The sequence below is a fragment of the Cervus elaphus genome, chromosome 4, assembly GCF_910594005.1.
Source record: "Cervus elaphus chromosome 4, mCerEla1.1, whole genome shotgun sequence".
NCBI lineage: Eukaryota > Metazoa > Chordata > Mammalia > Artiodactyla > Cervidae > Cervus > Cervus elaphus.
In genome coordinates this window covers 18,168,791-18,191,293 of record NC_057818.1, presented here as the reverse complement: position 1 = coordinate 18,191,293, position 22,503 = coordinate 18,168,791, and the positions used below count along the sequence as shown (strand labels likewise).

The following is a 22,503-nucleotide window of genomic DNA, read 5'->3' as shown; positions in this document are numbered from 1 at the left end:
TTGTTCTTAAGAATAAGGATACATATTCTCTTAGAGAGTGTAATTATCAAAATCTGGAAATTTAACATGGCTTATTATGTCAACCAGTCAGTAGCTGAAATACTGTTTTTAGTAGAACACAGGATGAATTAAAATCTGAGCACTGACTGATTTTTTTTTTAAAAAACACGTTCCAGGGTACAGCCTGGAGTTAAGACAGATCAAGCTCCAGGCAAGCTTTCAGTAACTGTGATATTCAGTGGAGCTGTTGATAAAAGTTCCCCTTTCCTTTTGCACAATGGTGGTATAACCGTGGTGATGTTATACAAATTCCTTGAATGTCATTATAAAATCTTTACATATTTAAAACTTTTTGTTGATTCAAAGTGGGGAAAAGTAAAGCATAAAAGAAAGAAGCTATGAAGCTATGTCCAAGAGAGGAACTGAGACTCAGGGACAATCACTCAGGAAAAGGAAGATAAATTCTACTTTCCCCTCAATCGCCTTCATTCCTAAATAGCATATTCACTTACTCTGGTTCTCAAACTGAAGCTTCTCTCTTTAAGTGGGTTTTTCCTTTCAGTCCCGACAGCGGTTATAGTTCAAAATTCTCTATTTTTCTGTTGTTCACCACACTAGAAATGTGTCCCTTCAAATGCCACATCAAGTACAAATACCACAGGCTATGAACACCTGCCTACACACTTTTCAACAGTCAACAGAGTTTATAATCAAGGCCTTTAGACGCTGCCTGTCCCATACAGATCCAGTTTAGTCACTGGGTTACATCAATAGAACATACAAGACTACATTTTTGTAATATACTTCAGTAAGATCTGAAGTGAATAAAAGCATAAAAGCATATGTTTTGGGGTGAGGGAAGAAGCTTTCTGTTCAATCGAGAATCAACCAAAAAAAACTCAAACCTACAATTAAGGAGTCCAGTGTTTAATGTACACCTAACCTGTGAATCCCTCCCAGAATTCTAGAGGATGGAGGTTTCAACCACATGTGAAACCACAGGCTTAATCTTCCACACCAGTCACAGTGTGATCCTGACTTCTGAACCAACATAACATATAGTGTGATGCCTAGATCTTCTAGCAACAAACAGCTTCTGTTCAGTATTTTAATTTTTAAGATTATTTAGGTTTAATAACTATCTGGTTTGGAGACACTGAAAGTTATAAGGAAAGCTCCAGAAACACTCTTTGGAAAAATTTTAGAAAGGATCGGCTAGCATGTCCTAGAAAGACTGAGATACAAGCCCAGACAAAAGCCATTTGAAATCAATATATTAATATCACTAAATCTTCTAAGCACATACTGCCTGAACACTTCACCACTCAACAAATTTATCACATCTTACGGCAACAAAGAAACCGAAGAAAAGAGAATTTTAAGGAAACACTAAAAGCAACTCACTTGTACCGCGTATTTGTAAAACTGTTCCGATAGCTCTCCGAGCTCCTCCCTAGTCTTACAGGTATTGGGGAACTCCTCCAGCCGGTCCAACTGTTCCACCTCGGCAACAGGATACGGCTTCTCTTTCACAACCTGTACGATCTGGAAGCGGCACAGGCCTGTGATCAGCAAAGTATAGTGGGGCTTGGGCCAGTTACTGCCCACAACCTGGACTGCCAGTGCAGCTGTCCCGATCCTGAAAAACACACAGAATATCAGCATTACAAATGCTCAGTATGGGAGGGCAGAAACTCACCTCAAAAGGGTTGCCTTTTCTGAGAAATTCATTAAAAAGCAAAGAACATGCGAAGTGCAACTGAATTATTTCTCTATTTAATTTCGCATCCGGTGCACTGTCTGCTGGGCCTTCCTGGTGGCTCAGTGGTAAAGAATCCGCCTACCAATGAAGGGGGCTTCCCTGGTGGCTCAGCTGGGAAAGATTCTGCCTGTAATGTGGGAGACCTGGGTTCGATCCCTGGGTTGGGAAGATCCTCTGGAGAAGGGAAAGGCTACCCGCTCCATGTTCTGGCCTGGAGAATTCTATGGACTGTATAGCCCATGGGGTCGCAAAGAGTTGGACATGACTGAGCAACTTTCACTTCACTTCTTTTCACAAATGAGGATCTGGGTTCAATCCTTGGGTCTAGAAGATCCATTGAAAAAGGAAATGGCAACCCACTCCAGTATTCTTGCCTGGGAAACCCCATGGACAGAGGAGCCTGGCAGGGCTACAGTACATGGGGTCAAAAAAAGTCAGACATGACTGAACAGTAACGACAACATGGTCTGTTAAGTCCCTACCGCCTGCTATGGGGCCGTCTCATTCTAATTAGATGTTTTAAGAATTAGACAGAAATTCCTAAGCATTTGGATTATTTAAACATAAAAACGTAAAAGCACCCCCCCACAAAGAAAAAGTAAAAGCAGTTGAGATTTAGTTTAATTTTGCCAGCTGGGAATGAGGTAATCTGTCACCAGAGTACACACTAGCATTATGGAGTTGCAAAGAGTTGGACACGACTGCGCACACATAGACACCCATTCTAAATAGATTTAAATACAAACAGTATGATGTAAACCAACCTAAGTAATCCCTGCTCCAACCAGTTTTTCTACTAACACCAAACCAGGTGTTTTACATAATCAATCTATAAAACTGCCATCAAATCTGGGAATTAACATGTATGCCCTTGAATTCTGAATTGCTAAATGTGGGACTAAATATCAGAGGCCACACTTATTTGCGGTCCGAGGAGACTTAGTCAAAGACCTATACCTCAGGAAAGTGTAAACCTAGTTCTAAGTGGTAATCACCACACCTAACACTTGATAGAAAGTTATACTTCATTTAAGCCTCAGCTCCTTATCATTCAATCCTGACCAAGTTGCATATAAACTAATTCACAGGAAGGAAGCCTCAACCAAACTAAGCTGAAGTAATACAAAAGAGCAAGATCAACATTCAGAGGAGACTTACAGATGTTATCTACACTTAGATTTTCTCCCCTGAGCCACAGGCTAGGTTGTAACTTCAGACAAGAAACTAAAATCAAAGTGCTCAGCACTTTTAACACTCTGGACAATGGTGACACAGGAAAACTGCGCTTGCCCATCTCAAACATGCTGATGGCACAGACAATGTGCGCATACTTTAGTGAGCTCGCTCACTTCCAGCTGCAGCTCATTCTTGACTCCTTCCTTGTAAAGGACAAATTCTGTACAGAGCCTGTCACCTTTGGCTTTCCACTCAGTTTATTCTGAGTTATGCATATATTTCCTTACCATCCTTGCAGGCATACCACGTGGACAGGGGATAAAACTTTATTTAAATACCAAGTGAAACCAAAAAATCAGGAAAATAATTTGGTGGGGAGAAAAAACACATCATGTACTTAAAAAACCTGATCTTGTGTTGCAGCTGCTTTTCCTCAGGCATGAATCAAACAGTAGGTTCTCTCTCCCAGTCACTGAAAACCTGCCTAACTGCCTGAGAGAGTTAGCTGGACCTAAACTAGAGACTAATGAAGACTGTGGTTCACTGCAGACGACAACCACCAAAGTTTATACAATGCAGAATGTTTACAGTTCTATTTATAAGAAACACTGACAGGTGAGAAACCGGATTCCTGGCCTCAGGGGTTTACAAACTAAAGAGAAACCAGAGGGAAATAAAACAAACCCAAACCTCCAGATTAGGAAGTAAATTTAATTATTTGGGCTATGTCACTGATTAAAGGTGACACTAAAAATGAGTCTTCTCACAAAGCAAATAAAAGTTTTGCTAACAGTGAAAGGAGACGTTCCAAACAGTACAGAGATTAAGTTGGATTTATACTGTTTGTCCTAATAAGAAAAAATATACAGGGGTTTTCAATGTGAATTATTTCTTACTTTAAATCACTCGTAGTTGACAAAAGACCTAAAAAAACAAAAACACAAAAGGGTACATAAAAAGAAGGTACCCTTTTTAAAGAAGAAACATGATGATGTGAAATAATTAGATGGCTAGAAACAGACCATTCAGTGAAAGACATCTGGGGTAAAAGCTCTGGGAAGAAGGATGATATTTATGTTATTTATTTTTAAGTTTTTTTTTTTAATGTGGACCATTTTTAGTCTTTATTGAATTTGTTACAATATTGCTTGTGTTGTTTATGTTCCAGTGTTTTTTTTGGCAGGGAGGCAGGTGGGAGCTTAGCTCCCGACCAACCAGATCCCCCCCTAAGCATTGGAAGGCTAAGTCTTAACCACTTGACTGCCACGGAGGCCCCTACTGCTATTTTAGACAAGCTGTATTGTATGTTGGGCTCTAGGTTTTACACATAAAAATAGGTATTAAGGAAACAAAATGTTCAATTAATACTTTCCTTCTATGATGGAACTATGATACATAGGGTTTATATCAACTTAGTCATCTGTCTATATAATCTACTTCTTCTATTACTATGAGCTTTATTGTTGTTTAGATGCAAAGTCATGTCCTCTTCTGTAAGCCCATGAACTGTAGCCTGCCAGGCTCCTCTGCCCATGGGATTTCCCAGGCAAAAATACTGCAGTGGGCTGCCATTTCCTTCTCCAGGGAAACTTCTGGACCCAGGTGCCGAGCCTACCTCTCTGGCACCGGCAGGTGGATTCTTTACCACTGAGCCACCTGGGAAGCCCAAGCACTTTATTTGTTGATGTTCAGTTGCCAAGTTGTGTCCAACTCTTTGTGACCACATGGACTGCAGCACACCAGCTTTCCCTGCTCTTCACCACCTCCCAGAGTTTGCTCAAACTCATATCCACTGAGTTGGTGATGCTATCCAGCCATCTCATCTTCAGCAGCCCCCTTCTCCTGCCTTTGACCTTTCCTGGCATCAGGATCTTTTCCAATAAGTTGTTTCTTTGCATCAGGTGGCCAAAGTACGGGAGTTTCAGCTTCAGCATCAGTCCTTCCAATGAATATTCAGGGCTGATCTCCTTTAGGATTGACTGATTTGATCTACTTGTTGTCCAAGAGTCTCAAGAATCTTCTCCAGCACCGCAATTAAAAAGCATCAGTTCTTTGGTACTTCTTTACGGTCCAACTCTTACATCTGTAATGACTACTGGAAAAAAACATAGCTTCGACTATACAGACCTTTGTTGACAAAGTGATGTCTCTGCTTTTTAATACGTTGTCTAGGTTTGTCACAGCTTTCCTTCCAAGGAGCAAGTGTCTTTTAATTTCATGGCTGTAGTCACTGTCTGCAGTGATTTTGGAGCCCAAGCAAATGAAATTTGTTGCTGTTTCCATTTTAGCCCCTTGTATTTGTTATGAAGTGATAGGACCAGATGCCAAGATCTTCATTTTTTTAATGTTGAGTTTTAAGCCAGCTTTTTCACTCTCCTCTATCACCCTTACGAGGCCTTTTAGTTCCTCTTTGCCTCCTGCCATTAGAGGTGGTATAATCTACATATCTGAGGTTGTTGATATTTCTCCTGGCAATTTTGATTCCAGCTTGCGAGTCATCCAGCCCAACATTTTACATGATGTATTCTGCACAGAAGTTAAATAACCAGGGTGACAATATACAGCCTCGAGGCACTCCTTACCCAATTTGGAAACAAGTCCATTGTTTGATCCGGTTCTGTTATTTCTTGATCTGCATATAGGTTTCTCAGGAAACAAGTAAGGTGGTCTGATACTCCAATCTCTTTAAGAATTTACCACAGTTTGTTGTGATCCACACAATCAAAGGCTTTAGCATAATCAATGAAGCAGCAGATGTTTTTCCGAAATTCCCTTGCTTTGTCTATGATCCAATGAATGTTTGTGATTTGATCTCTGGTTCCTCCGCGTTTTCTAAACCCAGCTTGTACACCTGGAAGTTCTCAGTTCACATAGTATGGAAGCCTAGCTTGAAGGATTTTGAGCATAACCTTGCTAGAATATGAAGATAAGGATAGCTGCGGTCTATTTGCCAACCACTTGCTTTTTTCTTTTCTTTCACTTTTTTTTTTTTTAACGTTATTTATTTGGTCAGGCCTCTTGGCTTGTGGGGATCTTCGTTCTCCAACCAGAGATTGAACTCACGCCCTCAGCGGTAAAAGCTCAGCGGCCTAACCCCTGGACCACCAGGGAATTCCCTCCTTTCTCTTTACTTTAAAGCCCTCCATTTTCTTGGAATCCTTAATTCTAAATCTATTTTTGTAATAATGCTACTGCAGTTCAGCACATCCTGAAAGAAATGCCCACTCCTTCCCCCACCTCCATTTGTGAAATCTACACTTAAAACTACTCATTTGGACAACGACAATATCATTAACCTTCAGGGTTACTGCTCTGCAGTTTACAAAAGGCTTTCATAGGTCCATACTTCATTACCACCACTTTTCACTCCTATGAGGAAGGCTGCACTATCTCATTATTTTAACGAGTAACTCAGATTCTTTTCTTGCCACATGGACGACATGAATTTGTACTTGTAAGAAGTATAAAAATAAACACTAGTAGCATAGCTTGTAAATAGCTGAGATACTACAAAGCATAGACATTATTTAATATTTACATCTTAACAACACTTAAGGCAGAGAAGCAGTTCCACCAAAGCTCTGGAATCAAAAGTTACACACTTCTGGGAAAGAACCATGAAAATATCTTTTTAGTTTTGATGTGGTGTCACTCTACTTATCTTCTTGAATATTTGATGATTTTTGAGCAAAAGTTATCATCATCATTAATCAAGATTTAGAAACGAGGAAAATAGTCTATCAGGATAGCTCCAAGTCCTACCACAGATGAGGCTTCTGTGGCTATCTGATTTTCTCTCCTTTGCTGAAAGCTCATTTCTAGATCTAAGAAATGCCTCTTGTAGACAGACCTTCCTTAAAAGAAGTAAATGCAGATTCAGGAAAACCTAAGTAGAGTTATTCATTACATACTTGCTAATATAAAATATTAAATTTTAAAATCCATATTATTAGGTTTCTTGATGTTTAAGAGTGCTAACAGATAGAAATAAGAGTAACACAAGTCAGTGGATAAAGACAAATCATGAAACTGTGTATCTGCTGTATTATAATGCTTTTTCTTTTTTTGGTCAGACAAATGAAACTAATTTGGGGGTCCTAGAGATGAAGTTGGCTTCCCTGATAGCTCAGTTGGGAAAGAATCTGCCTGCAAAGCAGGGGACCCTGGTTAGGTTCCTGGGTTGGGAAGACCTCCTGGAGAAGGGATAGGCTACCCACTCCAGTATTCTTGGGCTTCCCTTGTGGCTCAGCTGGTAAAGAATCCACCTGCAATGCAGGAGACCAGGGTCCAATCCCTGGGGTTGGGAAGATCCCCTGGAGAAGGGAAAGGTTACCCACTCCAGTATTCTGGCCTGGAGAATTTCATGGACTGTATAGTCCTTGGGATCACGGAGAGTCGGACATGACTGAGTGACTTTCACTTCACTTCACTTCAGAGATGAAATATCCCAAAATGAAGAGGGACTGGGCAATCAGTACTATGAAGAAAGGAAGGCAGATACACTGAAGAACGGAAGACTGGGAGGAGAATGCAGGGCCATCTCGAAATGTCTGAAGACACTGGGCAGGGAATGTTAAATTATTGTCCATTTTCATTAAGAAAACAATGAGCTTCTGAGGAGTCACTCAAAAGACAGTCCAGTGAAGCAGGGAGGCCTGCGGCCGCACGAGAGCCAAGTTCCACACTGGTGATAATCAACAGTGGGCAACATGCCTGCACACCAACATGCAGAAAAGGGACTGTGCTGCTCAACATGGGAAAGTGGTTCGGTAAGTCAACATCTGGCCCTGCCACTTTATGACAAAGAGTCTCGGGAAACAGACGATCACTGCTGTTCCTTGAAGACCGAGGCACTGTCAACTGGATGGTCTAAAGGAAACAAGAGTCAGGAGCAGAGCCGTCACCGTGCCTCTGGGGTCCTACTACAATCTGAAAAAGCAGGTAACTGGGGAAGGGCGGATTTGTGCATTGAAACAGCACAACGCTGTAACTCACTCAATACCTGGACTATTAAAGCTCTTTAAGTTTTTAAAAATAAGAGCATTTGAAAAAAAGACATTGGAACCTTATACTAAGGAACAGAGTCTACATAGATTTTTCAAGCAGCAAATAATATTTCCAGGATAACGAGATGGTCTGGTGGGTCTCTGTGATGCTGAAATTCCATGAATAATTTTCAATGTCGGTTTTCTAACTTAAATGATTAAATTTTAACATTGCTACTCATGTAAAACAAAGGCCGCAATAAGAACAGCAAGAACCACGTTACACCTCATCTGATTATTAGTGGATTACTTCCAAGGAGGATAATTCAAACAGAATCATACCAACAAATAGTCACTCAAAACTGAAACACGACTAACTCTACTTTCAAAATTCACAGTGTATCCATGAGTAATCAAAAATATCTTATCATGAGTACACTTGCCTCAACTAGCAACTAATGGCCTGAGCACAGAAAGCAAAAAAACATGGGAATACACAGAGGCTTAAGGAGTGGTGTCATGTGTAGGAAAACCAGAATCCAACAGTTTATCAGAGTTTACTGAAACTTGAAAACTGTCAGGGGACTTCCCTGGTGGTCCAGTGGTCAAGACTCTGCCCTTCCAAAGCAGGGAGTGTGGGTTTGATCCCTGGTCAGGGAACTAAGATCCTACATGCAGCCAATAAATACATAAATAAATAGAACTCTGAGAAAACAAATCTCTGTTTTAAAAAAAAGTATCCAATTTTATTCAAGCAAAGCAAAGCAGATCAGATGGAAACCAAAATGTTTTCCATGCTTGAGAAAGGCTAGGCTTAATGTGGACCAACAAAGGATTGCTATGTTTTTCTTCTGTTTTATGAGGGGAGGAGAACTGAGAGGAGGAGAACCAAATCTCTGAGAATTTGAGTAAAGCCATGGTCTCCTTTTAAAAAATGTATATAATGAAAAGAATTTGGACAAAAACAAGACATTCCTAACCCTCTCAAAATCCATTAAGAGTTAAGTACACCTAATTTTAAAAAAGGTAACTGTAGGTGAAAGAGGGAAGAGCTCTAAACTGAAAACATCTCAAGAAGAGTTAAGGACAGGAGGCAAGGACTTGGGAGGCTTGACGATAACAGCATTTGTTGAGAGCATAGTATATACCAGCACTGTCCAGTAGAAATATAATGCCAACCACCTATGTAATTTTAGTAGCCACATTAGAAAGAAGAAATAGATGAAATGCTAATATTTTACTTAACTCCTAATATCCAAAATACTACCATTCCAACACTTAATCTCTATAAAATGTATTAATCAACAAAACACTTTTCATACTAAATTTTCAAAATTTAGTGTGTAGTGTACACTTATAGTACACTTAGGATGACCAACCATCCTGGTTTGTCTGAACCAAGGGGTTTCCTGGGACACAAAAGTTTCAGTGCTAAAACCAAGACGGTCCCTGGCAACCCTGACAACCCTGACAACTGGTCCCTCTATCTCAATTTGGACAAGCCACATTTCAACCTATGCAGCTAGCCAGGGACAGTAATGGCCGGTGTAAGCATTTATCCAGGCCAGCACAAAAAAGACTACATGTGTGATCTCACTACTTCATCACACACCTAAGCAGCGGATGATGTTAGTTTGCAAATTATGAAGAAAGAAATAAGTACATGTTCCATCTGTCACCTAAAGTCATACAACCAGGGTCAGGGTGGAGGGGAATCGGTGAGCTTGGGGTGTAGGTGGTGAGCTTGTGTAGGTGGTGTAGCTTGGGGCCTAAGAGATGTTGAGACATGAGAAGAGAAGGGGGAGACAAGGGAAAACGTGAACAAGGAAGGCCCTTCAGGAAGGAAAACAGAAGAACTGAGGGGAGGAGAGAAGGCGGGGGTTGGAGGGTGGGAGGAAGGCAGGGAGTGTGGAAGAACGAATGGCTTCCTCAATAAAGAAATGGTGCAATATAGGCTGGGACGGGGGTTGAGAAAACGTGACGGAGCGAGTATCTCAGTCAAGAGGACAAAAGAAGTGGGAAGGAAGGATCAGAAAGAAGGGGGTAGCGACAGGGAAGAGAGGAAAGAAAAGAGCCAGGGTGGGAAGGTTAGGAGCACCGGCTTAGGAACCTGAAGATCCGGGGGGCGGGAGGGAAATTCACAACAGATGGTGAGCGGCTAACGGTGCAGTTTTCACGACTCCGTGGGTCAAATCATTTAACGGTCACGAGGCACTCCTGTCACCCCCTGTCTGGCACGGGAGTCGTCTGGAGAGGCGGGGCCCCCCTGAGCCCCGCGCCCCGAGGCCGGGCCGGTCCCGGAAGGAGGTCGCGCCGCCGCCGGGCCGTCCGGCCTACCTGTGCAGCGGCGGCAGGTCCTGCGCGTCGCTGGCCGGGTCGGGCGTGTTGGGGATGACGCCCAAGATGGTGCTCTGCAGCGACGTGCCCTTTAGCAGGCGGCTCCGCACCAGCTGCAGGTTGCGGGCCGAGTCCACGCTGGTGCGCATGGTGGAGCCGGGTAGCAACACGCCCTCGTGCGTGAGCAGCAGCGGGAGGCGGCTGGGGATCTGGATGGGGCTCACGGACGACATAGCGACTCCCCTCCGCGCCGGGAGAGTCCCCGGGAGCCCGACGCCCGGCTTCGCGCGGCCTCCTCTGCGGCGAGCGCGGCGCGCTGCCGCTTCCGGTCCCGCGCGCTCGCTCACCCGCCCCCAGCCTCCGGCGCCGTACACACACGAAGAGAAGCGCACTCCGCCGGCCGATGACCCCTGCCTCCCCGCCCTCTGTTTTCTCTGGAGTTGCATTCATAGCTGAGTTGTGTGTCCAGCGATGGTCCCGTGTGAATCATGTCCACTTGAAATGTTTCTACCTTTCTATTCGAATTGATTTTAGATGTACAAAAATACACTAGGGAGTTTCCATGTACCTTTCACCCAGCTTCCCGTGTAATCATCTTACACAATCATGATTCGACTCTAAAAACCAGGAAACTAATAGTACTGTTATCTAATTTATAGATTTCCACAAATTTTGCCAGTTTTCTCAGAAATGTCCTTTTTTCTGGTCCAGGATCCTACTTTTTATTTAGATACAATGTCGCCTCAATCTTTTTTTCTTTTTTCCTTCAAAGCTTTGGTCTCTTATTTTGTAGAATGTCCCTTTCTTTGGGTTTATCTGCTGTTTTCTCAAGATCACATTATACATTTTTGGCAGGAAGACCACAGAAGCTATGTGCCTTAGTGATACATTAACAGCGAAATGTCTTACCGATGATGATTTCAAGTGATTAGGTTCCCCACTTTAAGGTACTATTTATCTCATAAGTAAGAGTCTGTAGGAAGTTAAGTCTACATTTATCAATTGGAATCTGTAAGAAAAACTGCCCCATCTCCCTCATTTATTTACTTATTCTATTATTTTTTATATTAATATGGACTCAAATATTCAATGTTTTATGGGTTATCATGCAATGATATCATGTATTTCATAGCTCAAATTTTTTTCACATTTGGCCTTTGGGAGCTCCTTCACCCCTGTGAGGAAGGTAGCACTATATCCTTTTTATAAATGAGTAATTGAGATTCAAAAAGGGTAAACAGCTTAGTTATTAATGATTACAAGGCTATTAAACAGCAATAGGGAACTTGGTTTTGGCTATAGGTTGCAGAGGGAAATTTTTCCCCAAATAAGAAGTTCCGCAAAGGTCTCAGAATCCAGGAGAGAATTGAAAGTCAAGTAAACATGCATTTCTTGAGTGCCTGCTAATTCCTCAAGTGCCACTTGGCCAGAGGGACAGACCTACAGGTGGCTGAGTCTGATACCGGAATTGTTTGTTTCTGTATGTGAAGCAGGTAAGAGAAAGGGGAAGACAGGTGCCCTAGCCGCTGTGCTGGAGACAGAAATTCGGGAACTCAGAGTCTCCTGCCTAAAGCTCTTCCTCTGTTGTGATCCCACCTTTTATTCATTCACTAAACAACTATTTATTGAATGCCTACTATGTAACAGATGTTACTTTAGATGCTGGGGATACATCAGTGAACACAACAGACAAGATTCCTGCTTTCATGGAGCTAACATTCTGGGAGGAGAAACAGAAAATAAGCAGGGAAAATCCTTTTGGATGGTGATACGCCCTTCAGATGGCCAGAGCAGGCCTCGCTGAAAAGCTGAGCTTTGTTTGAATGGAGCCCTGTACTGCAGCCACGCAGAGGTTGTGGGGCGGCTGCCAAGGGAGTGCCTTCCGGGCAGAAGGAGTGGTGATGGCAAAGGCTTTCTGACCGGGATGAATTTAGAATGTTTGTGGAGCCTGCTCCTGTGGTTTGCGAAGGTGGGGCCTGGTGAGGGAAACAGGAGAGAAGTGGGTGAGGTGGGGTGTAGAGAGCTCAGTAAGGAGTAAGGAGTAAGGGTCAGGAGTCTGCTGAGGAATTTGGGTCTTACTCTAAGCTCAGGGCAAGCCACTGGCAGTTTCAAGTTGTGGAATACTTTTTCAGACTTAACGTTGTCAAAAGGTCATGTTAACTGCTGTGTGGAGAATGGAACACAAGGGTTTAAGGTCAGATGCACAGAGCCAGTTAGGAGCTGGTTGAAGTTGCCCAGGCAAGAGGTGATGCGGACTCAGACCAGAAGCAGTATATTCAAGCCATGTTTGAATGTAGCTTCAACACAGCACAGTGATGGGACTTCCCTGGTGGTCCAGTGGCTAAGAAGCAAAGCCCATTCACCGCAACTACTGAGCCAGAACTCCAAAGCCTGAGCTCTGCAATAAGAGAAGCCACCTCAGTGAGAAGCCTGCACACCACGAAAAGTAGCCTGTACCCAGCCGCAAAGCCCCAGGACAACCATAACTGACTAACTAACTAACTAAAAAAATCCGAGCATGCTGATGGATTGGACATGGCGAGTGAAGGAGAAAGTCAGGGCCTGAGCCTCTAGGGCCTCCAGAGCAGTTGTGCTGGTTGCAGGAGATCTTGGCTCCAACCAGCATGCTCTGGATTGCTCTCTGATAGCACTGGGTACCTGACACCGTGATAGACTGGCGGTGAAGCAAAGATAAAAACATGCAGGGCCGAGCTCCCAAAGAGCTTAGCTTTTCACCAAGTCTTCTCCAAGGGCAAGGGGGAATGTCCCCATTTTTTTCAGAACTTCAAAAACCATCTTATAAGCCTTGCAGTATACTTTCTGAATAATGCTTTTAGCGTACACTCTCCCCAACAACAAGCAATATGAGCGTCTAGTCACATAATCGTAGCTGGATTTATTTTAAAATACAAATGCATCCCGCGCCATGGAAGGTGTGGTGTGGCCCCGGGCCCACGTTGAAGTTGCTTACTTGATTAACACCTTCTGTCCGTCCTATCAGTCTGTCTCTGTGATGAGGTGCCAGTCCCCTTGGGAAAGCAGCAAGAATCTAAGTGTGAGGTCTCAAGTGACCGAGCGGCTCACCTGGTTCCTTCTTTAACACCCCTGCCTCTGTTTTCTTCATTTATCTACCAAATACTTATTCCACCCTGGTGTAAAAGGGCTGAGGTAGGCAGTAAATAAATGAGCTCCCAAGGAAATGGCAATTTCAGAAAGTGATAAGTAGAGGAAATCTAATAGGAAAATGTGTAGAAGATGCTAGAGAGAGGAGGACAAGATGCGGGAGGAGATCTGGGAAGGTCACCTGTGAAGGTCGTGTATAAGCTGGAACCTACATGATGAGGAAGGCCAGGCTCTGCCGGGAGCTGGGAGGAGAATGCTCTTGACAGAGAGTAGGCAAAGGCCAAGATGGGAAGGAGTTTCCCAGTTTCTGGAACAGATGATCAGGTGCTGGGCTAGAGGGATTCAGCAGTCAAGCAGACAGCCAGGGCCAGCAAGAGGCTCCAGGAGCTCTGGGAGCTCACCCCCGGAAAGCTTTACCCAACTTCCCAGGGAAGGGAAGGGAGAGAAACAGGGGAAATAAGGTCTAATCCTCTCAGCTTCTTCAGGCCTGGCTTGTCGGTGCCTCTGCCCCTTGGCCTGAGCATCTCCCATACGCTCTGTTACACTTCGGGCCCTGGACACTAGACCAAACTGGGCAAGTGTTCAGAACAATGAGTTCTTTCAGAAAGATCACCTCCCTCCAACGTCCCTCTCCTGTCCACAGGCTGTTTCACCATGTACAAATGGCCATGAACTAATCCTGAGTCTAAACTAATCCTGATGTTGCCTGATTCCAGGAATGGGCGAGCACAGAGCTGGAAGCATCTGCCTCCTTCCTGGTTTATTTCCAGTCCTGACCTGGACCCCAACCTGACCACAGTGATGGGCTTGCCACTAACTAGACTGAATAAACTTCAGCTCTGTCTTCTTCCTGAAAGGAAGTTGGGAAGCCAGGGAACTTTTCTCTTTTCTGGGATACCAAAGGAAACCCTGGAGGGAATTCCTCTGGCCAGTCAAGGAAGCAGGGGTGGGCCTTATAGACATGGAAGGTGGCCCAAGCCAATGTGTGACTCAGTTCCAGTTATCCTGAGATGAGCAGTTCGGGTCGTATAAGCATATCCATTATACACATTTGCATTCCCTTCATTTGCATTTGGAGAAGGCAATGGCACCCCACTCCAGTACTCTTGCCTGGAAAATCCCATGGACGGAGGAGCCTGGTAGGCTGCAGTCCATGGAGTCCCGAAGAGTCGGACACAACTGAGAGACTTCACTTTCAGTTTTCACTTTCATGCATTGGAGAAGGAAATGGCAACCCACTCCAGTGTTCTTGCCTGGAAAGTCTCAGGGATGGGGGAGCCTGATGGGCTGCCGTTCATTGGGTCACACAGAGTCAGACACGACTGAAGCGACTTAGCAGCAGCATTTGCATTTGCTTTAATTTTCCCTATTACTAGTTTCTTGGATAACTTCTATATTTCTGTATGGAGTTACATCTTTGAAACCATCATGTATCTCTTTGCAGGTGTATACAAATAAACCAGGCTGGCAAATCATACTGTAACTGAAAGGTGAGAAAAAAAAATCTAATTTCTTTATCAGTGCTCCAAGAATCTGGCCTTCTCATGAGTCCCTACTTGCCAGTTAACTAGGAGAACATAAATGTTTAGGCTCACTGTTTTAAGATACTGGTTTATGAGGACTAATTGTCAAATTTTCAGGAATTTTGAGAGCCCAGTTGTTAAATACAAATAGTATTTAAATTATTAAACTTACAATTAACTATATTATATCAAAGACCCACAAGATAACGCTCAAAAATCTATCACTTCCTAATTATTTCACTATGCTTACTTTTTATACTTTTAAGTTTATTTACATCTACTGTAAATAGGGGCTTCCCAGGTGGTACTAGTGGTAAAGAACCCACCTGCCAATACAGGAGATGGAAGAGACTCAGGTTGGATCCCTGGGTTGGGAAGATTCCCCTGGAGGAGGGCTCGACACCTGATTCCAGTGTTCTTGCCTGGAGAACCCTCATGGAGAGAGGATCCTGGTGGGCTGCAGTCCATAGGGTTTCCAAGAGTCAGACACCTCTACTTAGCACACACACCTACTGTATTCGTACAAAGAAATACTGTACAGCGATTTCTTGATGCGCCTCTCTTCCCAACATGTTGGTAGCTTGAAATCCTTGATGGGAATAATTATACCACAACAATCCGCAAAGGCTACAAATCTGGATTTGTTTTTATTATTTTATTGATTGTCTAGGCTTAAGAAATAAACGCAGGAAATGTTAATAATTCAGATTAACAAGTGTGGTGCCTGTAGCCATTACATTGTGAAGAGCACAAAAAATGAGAAAATCCTCTTTCAGTATTTGAAAACTCTTCAGCAGTTACATGGGTCATTGGCAGATGAGTGACGATGCAACCAACATATGTCTTTGATGCTTCAGTTTCCTCTTACTCATTAACATAAAGCACAATGTCAAGTTACAGTTGTGTTGGAACTATATTCACTCACCAGATGCAACCACAGGTTAGTTATAGATGCACACGTTTACCAGTACACCATGCACAACGCTAAGACGATCCCTTGCCAGGGTGCATGACTTGCAATCTAGAAGTTACTTCCTCCCCCCTACCCAGCCCAGTCCCTCCACTGAGCACCTTTGTGTCTTAGTAAATAAACTGTAAGCCAGTACACCCCAGGGGTAGAACCTTCCATTGAATCATGCCAATTTCACTTTAGGCTGGTTATGACAGACGGAAACTGGACTCTTCCCACAGTCTTAAACAAGAACTACCAGACTGCCTCTCTTACCTGACATATCTCTTTTATTTTAAAGTTTTCCATCACCCCTGAAAGGTCCACTTCTATCCTCGCATGCAAGTACAGTTGCCCCTCAGTTCAGAGCTGGGATTGGTTCCAGTCCCCCTGTGGATTTGAAAATCCAAGAATGCTCAAGTCCCTTATGGAAAATAGTGTAGTATTTACATATAATCTAAGCACATCCTCCCATATACTTTAAGTCATTACTTGTAACTGTAAATACAATGTAATGCTATGTGAACAGTTTCCTTTGCTAACTGAAGCTTTCCTTTTGGGAATACTGGGATTTTTTTTTTTTCCCTGAATATTATCTATAGTCAGTTGGTTGAATCTTGATCGCAAAATCTATGGGTACAGAGGGCTAACTGTATACTTATGGTCTGGTGCCATGGCTAGGGAATCCGTCTTGTAGGCTCTATAGAAGAATTCCAGAAACTGAGTCCACCAGATTTGGGTGTGATTTGCTAAAAGGAAGTGAGATGAGAGGGAATGGGATAAAGGAATTTAGAGAATCTTCTCCCAAGACAATAGGCTAGTCTTCAAGTCTGTTTACTTGAAACACAATCCAGTATTTGAAAGCCAAAAGCTATATCTGAGCATGAGGACTGAGTACATAATTTGTGGGACCCAGGGCAAAATGAAAATGTGGGACTCCTTGTTCAGATTATGAAGAATTTCAAGATGGTGGTGGCAGAACATCTATAAGTCCATCACAAGCTGGGGCCCTGTGAGACACCCTTCATACCCCATGATGTCAGCCCTCTTGTACATTTTCTTTCTCTTTCCATTCCTCCAGAAACATTACTGATAACCATCCCCTCTCCTGCCCCAGGCACATGGATGTTCTGAGAGTGAATCATATATTCATAAAGCAAAATGAAAAACAAATTAATATATTTTTCAGTTATTTAAATTTCCTAAATCAGGGACTTCCCTGGTGGTCCAGGGGCTATGACTTTGAGCTTCCAACACAGGGGGCGCAAGTTCCATGCTTGGTCAGAAAACTAGATCCTAAATCCTCAGATAAGAGTTTGCACACCTCAACTAAAGAAGCCACATGCTACAGCTAAGTCCCGATGTAGCTAAATAGATAAATATTTTCATAAATAAATAAATGTCCTAAATCATACCCAGATTCCCTTCCCTGAGTCTGAGAATGGCAAAATCACATTTCTTTCATTTATTTATTCATGCATTCACCATTGATTTACTGAATATCTGCCCTCCTCCTAGAAGATCCCTAGGCCTGAGGGATTTAATAGTAAGCAAAGTAGACCTATCTTTGTCCTTGTGAGGATCTCTGTTTAGTGCAAGAAATGAACACTAAAAAATCAGAGATTCACCTAAATAGACAATTACAGACTGGAATAAAAGAAGAGGTGTGGTTAAATAAGCATGGTTTTAAGAGCAAGCCTTGAATATATTAAAGAAGATTGACCTGGCCCAAGGATGTAAGTTGGGAATGGGTGGTTTGGGGTTTCCCTTGGTGATCTTAGGCTGAGCCCCAAGTAGAAGTTTAAAGAGAGGGAGCCAAGCCCCATCCTAACAGAGGGAAGAGCAGGTGCTGTGATGATGGCCCCCAGCACACTCCTTGTTGGGCGATATCCCCCTCTCCTGGTTGCTTGGGCTTCCATCTAAGCTGCTCTTACCTGTTGCCTTTTCAGAGTCTCTGATTCCGGGAAACAAAGAACTGGCAGTACACCTGAAAATGACCAGGAGGAGGATATACTGGGTCCCCAGGTCTTCTGGTGGCCTTGTGAATCTCGGCTTGGATGTAGATGATGACATGGTTTCGGGACTTAGCTATGTAAGTAGATCTCCTTTGCATCAAAACACCAGGAAACTGAGTTCACAGGGTATTTCCAGTGGTCATAAACTGGATCAAATTTTTTTGTCTGCTATTTATTCAATTTTGATTTTTTTTTAATGGAGCTCTGGCTTCCACATTATGATGAATCATAATCCTTGGTCATGATGCACCTTCATGGCTCATACAGCTCTCTCCCACTACCCTCCACTTCCCACCCCATCTCTGTCTCTCTCACCTATTTATGCATTTACTTATAATAATATGATAAGCACCAGTAAATCTACCACCAACTCAGCAGCTCGGACCTTGACCCCATTACATTCCCCAACTCTCCCTGGTTCCTTCAGGAAACACTATTCTAAACCTTTACCCATAGATCCCTTTCTGTGTTTTCAAGAGAGTATTATTTGTTCTATATGAAGTCCTAGAAATAATATATCTTTTTCATTTCATTGGTTTCCTACTTTATCAAAAGGGTAACATGTAATGTCTTGTGATTTATTTTTTACTTCTTGATTTCTTTGTAATAGTTTTATCCTTAGAGAGTGACTTGGTTTTGCATTCTGTGGGTGACTAAACATAACACTCTTTCTTCTTAGCCACAGTGTTTATGGACAGAGAAAAGCCCAGAGAAGCTGAGGGAACTGCGCAGAGTAGGAGCAGAGCCAGAGCTGGGAGCTGGTTATTCTGACACATGACTCATTCCCTACCTGACAGGCTTTCCTTTATTTATTTTTACTGAGACAAAAGTGGCATAAAACATCATATGACTTTCAGATGTATGATATATTGATTCATTATTTGTATAAATTATGAGACGATCACCACAATATACATCACCACCCATAGTTCAAATATTTTTTTTCCTGTGAGAAATTTTAAGACCTACTCTCTTAACTTTCCGATATGCAGTACGATATTATCAGTTATAGTCACCATGTTGTACAATATATCCCCATGACTTGCTCATGTCTGTATTTTTTGACCACCTTCACCCATTTTGCCTATCCTCACCTCTGGCAATTACCAGTCAGGTAATTTTGTTTGCTTGTTAGTTGGGTGGGTATTGTTTATTCTATTCAGTTCAGTTCAGTTCAGTTGCTCATTTGTGTCCAACTCTATGCGACCCCATGGACTGCAGCACGCCAGGTTACCCTGTCCATCACCAACTCCCAGAACTTACTCAAACTCATGTCTATCAAGTCAGTGATGCCATCCAACCATCTCATCCTCTGTCATCCCCTTCTCTTCCTGCCTTCAACCTTTCCCAGCATCAGGGTCTTTTCCAATGAGTCAGTTCTTCACATCAGGACTCTCAAGAGTCTTCTCCAACACCACAGTTCAAAGGCATCAATTCTTTGGTGCACACCTTTCTTTATAGTCAAACTCTCACATCCATACATGACTACTAGAAAAACCATGGCTTTGACTAGATGGACCTTTGTTGGCCCCATGGTATTGGAGAAGACTCTTGAGAGTCCCTTGGATTGCAAGGAGATCAAACCAGTTAATCCTAAAGGAAACCAGTCCTGAATATTCATTGGAAGGACTGATGCTAAAGCTGAAATTCCAATACTCTGGCCACCTGATGTGAAGAACTGGCTCATTGGAAAAGACCCTGATGCTGGGAAAGAGAGCAGGCAGGAGGAGAAAGGGGTGACAGGATGAGATGGTTGGATGGCATCACCGACTCAATGGATATGAGTTTGAGTAAACTCCAGAAGTTGGTAATGGACAGGGAGCCCTGGCATGCTGCAGTCCATGGGGGTCACAAAGAACCGGATACGACTGAGCAACTGAACTGAACTGAACATTTGTTGGCAAAGTGATGTCTCTGCTCTTTAATATGCTGTCTAGGTTGGTCATAGCTTTTCTTCCAAGAAGCAAGTATCTTTTAATTTCATGGCTGCAGTCACCATCTGCAGTGATTTTGGAGCCCCCCCCCCCAATAAAGTCTCTCACTGTTTCCATTGTTTCCCCATCTGTTTGCCAGGAAGTGATGGGACCGGATGCCATGATCTTTGTTTTTTGAATGCTGAGTTTTAAGCCAACTTTTTCACTCTCATCAAGAGGCTCTTTAGTTCTTCTTCGCTTTCTGCCATAAGGGTGGTGTCATCTGCATATCTGAGGTTATTGATGTATCTCTCGGCAATCTTGATTCCAGCTTGTGCTTCATCTAGCCCAGCATGTCACATGATGTCCTCTGCATATAAGTTTAATAAGCATGGTGACAATATACAGTCTTGACATACTCTTTTCCCAATTTGGAACCAGTCTATTGTTCCAAGTCCAGTTCTAACTGTTGTTTCTTGACCTGCATACAGATTTCTCAGGAGGCAGATGGTTCCCAGCTTCCCATCTTAAGAATTCACATCTCTTTAAGGATTTTCCACAGTTTGTTGTGATCCACACAGTCAGAGGCTTTGGTCAATAAAGCGGAAGTCAATAAAGAAAAAGTAGATATTTTTCTGGAACTCTCTTGCTTTATTCTATTCAGGTGGCTGAAAAGTTCCTTGGGGTTTTTCCATAACATCTTATGGATGGTATATTTCAGATATATGTAAGTGAGATCATAGAGTATTTGCCTTTTTCTGTCTGACTGTGGTATCCTTTCTCTAGGAGGCTGAATGTGGAAAGATCCATTCTCATTGGGTGGCTGGCCCCTCATTCCCTCAGGACAGTATTTGTGAGGTCTGAAACTGATCCTCTTTTGTTTCTTATTTCCCAAGAAAACAATTACTGTTGAAGACGGCCCCTGCAGACAGCAGGTGAGGGACCGTGAGGCACCAGGGAGAGGGAAGTATGACGCTGCCTGGAAAACCATGATTCCCTTCCGACTGAAGCCAAAGTGAGTCCTAGGTGGGAGGTGAGGGTTGGTACCCTCCAGGGCAGCAGTCCTCAGCCCTCACACCCAGACCCTTCCTAAAGGCTGACAGCCCTGTCCCAACACTGTCCTGTCACCCTCCACAGCCAAACACCTCCCAAGAAACCTGAGACACATCAGGGCAGCACAGCCAGCATCTTCACCCACTCGTTCAGTCAGTCAATAGGACTCATTGAGCTCTTATAGACACTGTGCTAGACTGTAGGGGGTAACAGTGAGCCAGCCAGACAGGACCCTTGCCCATCACTGACCTCACATGGGGTAGAATGACAGTAAGCTTATAAGCATGCCAACCAAGTTCCATCTAGTCAAAGCTATGGTTTTTCCAGTAGTCATATATGGATGTGAGAGTTGGACTATAAAGAAAGCCGAGTGCCGAAGAATTGATGCTTTTGAACTGCGGTGTTGGAGAAGACTCTTGAGAGTCTCTTGGACTGCAACCAGTCCAAGGCGATCCAACCAGTCAATCCTAAAGGAAATCATCCTGAATATTCATTGGAAGGACTGATGTTGAAGTTGAAACTCCAATACTTTGGCCACCTGATGCCAAGAGCTGACTCACCGGAAAAGACCGTGATGCTGGGAAAGATTGAAGGTGGGAGGAGAAGGGGATGACAGAGGATGAGATGGTTGGATGACATCACCGACTCCATGGACATGAGTTTGAGTAAGCTCTGGGAGTTGGTGATGGACAGGGAGGCCTGGTGTGCTGCAGTCCATGGGGTCGCAAAGGGTCGGACAGGACTGAGCAACTGAACTGAAGCATGTGATTGTTGCTGTTTGAAGAAGGCGCTGTAAAGAAATGTGGGGGTGTGAGGGACAGGAGAACAGCGACAACACGACAGGTTCTGAGTGACACTGAAACAGACCTGGAGGATGAACAGGAGGACGGGGTGGGCAGCATGTGCAAAGGCCTGGCCTCGCAGTGGAAGAACACCGTGATGTGCATGTCCAGGATCTGAGAAGGAGACCAATGCCGCTGCAGAGTTCTAGCCATAGTGGACATGGCAAGGTGACACCGCCAGCGTGTCTCCACAGACCACATTAATTACGCCAGTCTTCGTTCAGAGAAAAACGGGCAGCCATTGAAAGGGCCAAATGCCCTAGGATGTTACCTTAAACTAAAGAGTTTAAGAAATTCATGGAGCCTTCTCTGTTAAACTATAGTTTCAAGTAACCAGTCCCAAATGACTTTCTAGTTTATACCCCTGGGGCTTCAGGGGCCTCCACAGATTCACACACATACTCATTTATGCAGCATTTGTTGACAGGCGCTTAATTAACACTTCTGGCCTGATCCCTCAGTGTTTCGTCACTGGGAGAAATTTTGTATTTAGGAATCCCTCGTCTCTCCAGTGTTTTTCTAACAAACAGACAGCAGTGGTTTTCCTATTTTTAAATTTGAGCTTCTATCAATGCCAGTTACATTGTTACCCACCAAATCAATCGTATCTGGACCAGGACCAGAGAACCTTGGTACTTGAGTTCACCTGGACAGCCTTAACTTAGAGAAACCATGTTTCTGCTGGGTCCTTGGAACATCAGCCCTGGCGACCAGTTCTGGCCCAATCCTTGCCATCACAGATGGCCCCACACATCTCCTACAATGTCTCATCTTTCCTCAGTTCTTCTCTCCCAACATCTCCCACCGAGGCCTGGTCAGCATTGC

General features: G+C 43.5%; 2 protein-coding genes across 4 annotated transcripts in view; one reads left to right on the top strand and one right to left on the bottom strand.

The window, feature by feature from the left end:
- Positions 1–10,587, bottom strand: part of LONP2 (lon peptidase 2, peroxisomal) — an 81,519-nt gene extending 70,932 nt beyond the window's left edge. Inside the window, exons 1-2 of the mRNA XM_043898393.1 lie at positions 10,261–10,587; positions 1,405–1,639 (exon numbers count right to left, since the gene is read on the bottom strand). Of these exons, the coding sequence (XP_043754328.1) occupies positions 1,405–1,639; positions 10,261–10,493 (468 nt within the window). The 5' untranslated portion in view covers positions 10,494–10,587. The remainder of the gene's footprint in view (positions 1–1,404; positions 1,640–10,260) is intronic.
- ABCC11 (ATP binding cassette subfamily C member 11) overlaps positions 7,752–22,503 on the top strand; it is an 81,404-nt gene continuing 66,652 nt past the window's right edge. For all 3 annotated transcript variants that reach the window (XM_043898391.1, XM_043898390.1, XM_043898388.1), the window contains exons 1-3: positions 7,752–7,879; positions 17,805–17,947; positions 20,680–20,798. In XM_043898391.1, coding sequence (XP_043754326.1) covers positions 17,849–17,947; positions 20,680–20,798 — 218 coding nt within the window. In that variant the 5' untranslated portion in view covers positions 7,752–7,879; positions 17,805–17,848. The remainder of the gene's footprint in view (positions 7,880–17,804; positions 17,948–20,679; positions 20,799–22,503) is intronic.